The sequence below is a fragment of the Neomonachus schauinslandi genome, chromosome 16 (assembly GCF_002201575.2).
Source record: "Neomonachus schauinslandi chromosome 16, ASM220157v2, whole genome shotgun sequence".
In the NCBI taxonomy this organism is placed as follows: Eukaryota; Metazoa; Chordata; class Mammalia; order Carnivora; family Phocidae; genus Neomonachus; species Neomonachus schauinslandi.
The window spans coordinates 12,333,456-12,338,715 of NC_058418.1; the positions used below are offsets into that span (position 1 = coordinate 12,333,456).

The window sequence follows — 5,260 nt, forward strand, 5'->3', positions numbered from 1 at the left end:
ATTGTGTTTTTAATTTTGGTTTCCTAAAATATATAGAAAAACAACAACAGAAAAAGACTTTTGTATGTTTAGTGACCTTACTAAACTCATTAATAATAAAGAGGATTTTTTTCTTCTTGCTGTAGATTCCTTGGGAATCAGTTAAACTTTGACACCTGTAAAATGGGCATGAACACCGTTCCCTGGCACATAGGTTTGTGAGCATTAAGTGATGTAAGTGTTTGACGCTTTTAGCACAGAACTGATGCATAATTTGATACAATAAATAATTAAACGTTATTATTATTATTATTATTATTATTAACAGTAGAGTGTAAGGTTCTCCCTCTTACCCCACCTCTTAAGGATCTATCTGCAGCAAAGTCAACAGACAAAAGGCCTTTCCTTTCCTCTTCCTCTCCTATTCACCTTGTGCCTTCATTCCCCCTAAGTCACCTCCCCCTACTAGCCCCGCCCTTCCCTTAACCCCACCCGATTCAGTAGCCCCACCCCTGATTCCTCCCTCCACCTTGTTCTTCCCCTTGGCCCTGCGCTCCCACAGCCCTTGTTCAGCGGGGCTGGAAGCTCATGGTGTAATTTCGTGGGATGGTAGCAAACCCCACGAGCTTGGGGGACACGTCGATGTCTTGGGGCAGCTGCGGGGACTTGAAGCGGAAGTTCTGCAAGATGGTGGTGAGGAAGAGAAAGAGCTCCATTCTAGCCAGGCCTTCTCCAAAACAGTACCGCTTTCCTGAAGACACAGAACCAGAGGGCTGGAGGTGAGGTCTGCTCCCTTGCCCCTCTACCCACCCCCAGAAGCTTTCTCCCAGGGAGGAGGGGCTGGAATAGCGTGGCCTGAGAGACTTCCAGAGATGTCTCTAATCCTCTCTGAGCATCAGTTTCCCTTGTGCATGGGATGGGGATGAGCTAGCTGTAGCAATGGGAAATTTAGATGTCCCTTCCCTCCAAGTACACACTCAGATATGGCTGCTGGGCCCTCACCTCCAACTGAGGAATCTAAAGAATTTAAATGACTTTGGACAAATGTCTGACTCACTAAGGGCTTTGATTTTCCCCATCTCTGAAACAGGTGTGATCATCCTTATCCTTCTGCTTAAGCTCAAGTCGTTATGGGGGTTGCAGCTGAGGGGTTCCAAGGTAGATCATGAGAGGGACTTCCAAGCTGGAGAAAGACACCAGGCTACACCTTAGAGAAGAGAGCTGGGACGAAGGAGCCCCTGTTGGTGGGAGTGGTGGCTTGGCAGCAGACAGTGGTCTCTTACCAATGGAGAAGGGCACAAAAGCATCACTCTTCTTAAACTGCCCATTCTCATCCAGGAAGTGCTGGGGGTGGAAGTCTCGGGGGTTGGAGAAGAACTTGGGGTCTCTCAGCACGGAGCCCAGCATAGGGAACACTTCAGTGCCCTGGTGAGGAGGAGAAGGGGTATTTGATAAGGTGGAGTGGGGGTAGAGGATGCTGAAAATGCATGGAGCTTGGAGGGACAATTGGGATGCCCTAGGTGATGAGAAATGGGAGGTGTGGAAGGAGTGTGGGTCCTCTTAGGGAGGAGCTTTGGGAGACAGGAGATTCAGTTCTCTGAGACAGGAAGCTATGCAGACATGGGGTTTACGTCTCCTGAGAAGGGAAGTTTGAAGAACACAGGTTCTGTGTCTCTTAGGACAGAAGGTGTAGGGGATGTGCAGTTCATGTCTCCCAAGGCAGGAGGTTGAGAGGACATGGGGGTTCATGCTTCCAGAGACAGGAAGTTTGAAAAACATTGGGTTTATGTCTCCTAGGCGGGATGTTTTGGGAGACACGAGCCTCGTGTCCTTGAGGGAGGAGGTCTAGAAATGAAGTTCATGTCTTTTGAGAGAGGACGTTTGGGGACATGGGGTTCATAATCCCTGCAGCAAGAGCTCTGGGGAGATACTGGATTCAAGAATCTCTGAGTGGGAAGGTTGAAGGGTCGTGGTGGTTGGGGAAGTGTTTGATTGAGGCAGTGGGACAGGGGCTGGGAAGCTTCTAAGGGGAATGGGGTGCTGGGTCACAGGGAGCAGGTTGGAGGTCCCCTTAGGTGGGGCAGGAAAGTACCTTGGGGAGGAGGAACTCTCGAAACTTGGTGTCCTTGGTGACTCTGCGGGCCAGGCCCATGGGGATCATGTCTCCAAATCTTTGGATCTCATGGATCACCGCCTCTGTGTAGGGCATCTTGGCCCGGTCCTCAAACTTGGGCTGACGGTTCTTGCCAATCACCCGGTCAATCTCCTCATGGACCTTGGCTGTGGGAGGAGGGGAAAGTGTTTAGGTATCTAGGGGTCTCAGGGTGGAGATGATAGTCCAAATATGTACATCCATGTGTGATATGGACGTAGATCATTCAAAACAGGCCTTGACCATAAGCATTGTTGGTGCAGTGTCCTATTCACCTGGTCTCAACACGGGAGCTGTGACCCAGCACAGGAGCTATTTACCCATCCGTTCAGATATTTCAGGATTTTAACAGCCAGTGAAACTCAGCTGGTGCTTATCAGCAGAATATCACCTAGCATCTGGATAACAGGGTATGTCTGAGGTTCCAGACATCTGGGAAATGTGGGGACATTGCAGTGGGCTCAGAGGAAGTGTGAGGGTCTGTGGCCACCACTTCACTGCCCCGCCCCCACAGTCTTACCCTCCACCTCTGGGTGCTTCATGAGCAGCAGGAAGCCGTACCGCAGGGTTGTGCTGACCGTCTCAGTGCCCGCAAAGAAGAGGTTCAGTGTGGTCAGCACCAGGTTCTTCATGTAGAACTCCGTGTTGGGGTTGTTCTGCTCCTGAAGGGAGAGAGGCCTTCAGGCCAGGCCCACTCCCTTCAGGGCTCTCAGAGCCCTTCTGGGGTCTTTCCATTTGGACCCACCTCTCTTAGGTCCAGACCAGAGGTGGGAAGAGAGACCCTAGTTCTGCCAGGGTTTTGTTCAGGCTGCTGGCTCTGCCCAAAATGTCCTTCCCACACTCTTTACCTGGCTGCCTACCTGTCCTTTACTCATCAGCCCTGGTGTCACTTTTTTAAGGTAGGAATATTTAGGAGAGGGATACAGAGAGCGAGTGCATGGTATGGAAGTGTTGCTTTATGGTTCGCACACAGGTCCTGCCCATGGACAAGTGCTGGTGGATGGAGCAGCCACGGGTATTATTCTTGAGATTGTGAGGATGTTATGAGGGGGATGATTTGAAGGGGCTTCTGCTCGCCCCATCCCAGCCTGTCCCACACCCCAGTGTGGGACACCTGTGTAAATATCAAATGATTCTGATGGGCTGGATTTTATAGCACCTGGTGTTTGGGTGTTTGGGAAGTTGGCTGGGGTGGTTACTTGTCCAGGTGTTAAGATATTCAGATAGAAAGATGGAATATCTTAATATCCCTCTGCCCGGCTTTGCAGCTGTCCGCCCTGGCTGCTGAGCTGTACCTCCTGCATGCGAATGAGGAAGGAGTCGATGAAGTCCCTCGGGGAGTTGGGGTCCAGGGTGCGTTGGTTTTGCTCCACCTTTTTGGCTATGAAGTCCTCCAGACCCTGCAGCTCCTTAAATGCCTGTTGCTGTGGCCCTGGCAGGTGCTTCATCACTGAATGGAACATTTCACAGAGCTGAGGATGGGGAGGGAAGAAAGGCAGGGAAGGGTAGTTGTTCACGGGCAAGTCCTGCTGGGAGCGGTGCCTTTCTTGGGGCAAGAAGGGCAGTGGGTTAAAAGCACCTGTCCAGGTATTTATGATTTATATGGAGCTTGATGGGAGGAGATATCTAAGTTTTCACGTGAGTTAAGTATGAGGGCCCTTGTCCCGGAATGTAGGTGAGGTGGATTGGGACACGTAGCCAGGTTTCAGGTATTCAGGTGAGGCTGGATTGGAGAACACATCTAGGTGTTCAGATATTCAGGCAGGGTTGGGTTGGGAGACACATATCTAGGTGTTTAAGCATTCAATTGGTCTCACAAGTTTGAGACAATTGTCCAGATATTTAGGGGATCTGAATTGGGGGCTTTTGTCCAGGTGTTCACGTATTAAGTGGGGCTGGTATACAGGTGTTAAAGTGGGGGGAGACACCTGTTCATGTGTTTCAGATATTCACATGGGCTGATAGGGGGCACATCTGTAGGTGTTTGAGTGAGCTGGGTTGGGGGATACTTATTTCAGTATTTGGGGAGCAGTCTGTCCAGGTGTGTTTACACATTTAGGGAATCATTATTGGAACCTGCCCTGATGTTCAAATATTTAACTGGGCTTGTAGGTGGCACTTACTAGCTATTCTAGTGGGCCAGTGTGGGACACCTGTGTAAATATCAAATGATTCTGATGGGCTGGATTTTATAGCACCTGGTGTTTGGGTGTTTGGGAAGTTGGCTGGGGTGGTTACTTGTCCAGGTGTTAAGATATTCAGATAGAAAGATGGAATATCTTAATAGGGAGCAACTAACTGTTAGATATTAAGGTAAGTCCAGATGGGAACACCTGCCCAGGTGAGAGAGCTGGTATGAGGATGTGTTTCTTGTCTTCAGGCTCTGGTCACCATCTCCTCCTCCTCCTCCTCCTTCTTTTCTTCTCCTTCTTCTCTTTCTCCCTCTCTCTTTCCCCTCCTCACTCCCTCCCCTCTTTCTTTTTCTTCTTCTTCTTCTCCTTCTTCTTCTTCTTCTCCACCCTCCTCTTCCTCTTCCTCTCCTCCTCTTTCTCCTCCTCCTCCTTCTTCTCCTTCTTCCTCTTCCCCTCCCCCTCCCCTTCCACCTCCTCCTCTTTCTCCTTCTTCTCCTTCTTTTCCTCCTCTTCCTTTTCCTCCTTGTCTGTCCTCTTCCACTTCCCTGTCCCCTTCCTACTCCTTTTCTTCCTACTCCTTTCCTTCTCCTCCTCTGTCGTCTTCTTCTTCTTCTTCTTCTTCTTTCTTCTTCTTCTTCTTCTTCTCCTTCTCCTCCTTCTCCTTCTGGTGAGGAGCTACTGTTGAGATATCCAAGTGTCTTTGGAAACTGGGTACTGGGCACCTGTCCTCTATTCTGGTGCAACTGTTCAGTTGTCCAAGAGTGGGGGCTGGTTTTGAGGGTACCCTACTATAGGAGGATGGGAGTTTAGGGCACCTGTCTCCATGAGGGAAAGCAATTGGTGGGTTGTGGTAGGGGTATTATAGAGCCAGACTGGGATGGGTTACCTGCCCCATAGAGGTAGCTGTGAACTGGAAGCTTCCCAGCATCATACGCAGCAGTGACAGGAACTGGGGAAGACACAGGGATTTGGGGGAGCGTCAACTGGGCGGTCTGAT

At 50.0% G+C, this 5,260-nt stretch overlaps 1 protein-coding gene across 1 annotated transcript in view; it reads right to left on the reverse strand.

The window, feature by feature from the left end:
• Window positions 1-257: 257 nt before the first annotated feature.
• Window positions 258-5,260, reverse strand: part of LOC110578340 (cytochrome P450 2A13-like) — an 11,382-nt gene continuing 6,379 nt past the window's right edge. Inside the window, 6 exon segments of the mRNA XM_044911389.1 lie at window positions 258-730; window positions 1,263-1,404; window positions 2,072-2,259; window positions 2,652-2,793; window positions 3,427-3,603; window positions 5,150-5,214. Of these exon segments, the coding sequence (XP_044767324.1) occupies window positions 549-730; window positions 1,263-1,404; window positions 2,072-2,259; window positions 2,652-2,793; window positions 3,427-3,603; window positions 5,150-5,214 (896 nt within the window). The 3' untranslated portion in view covers window positions 258-548.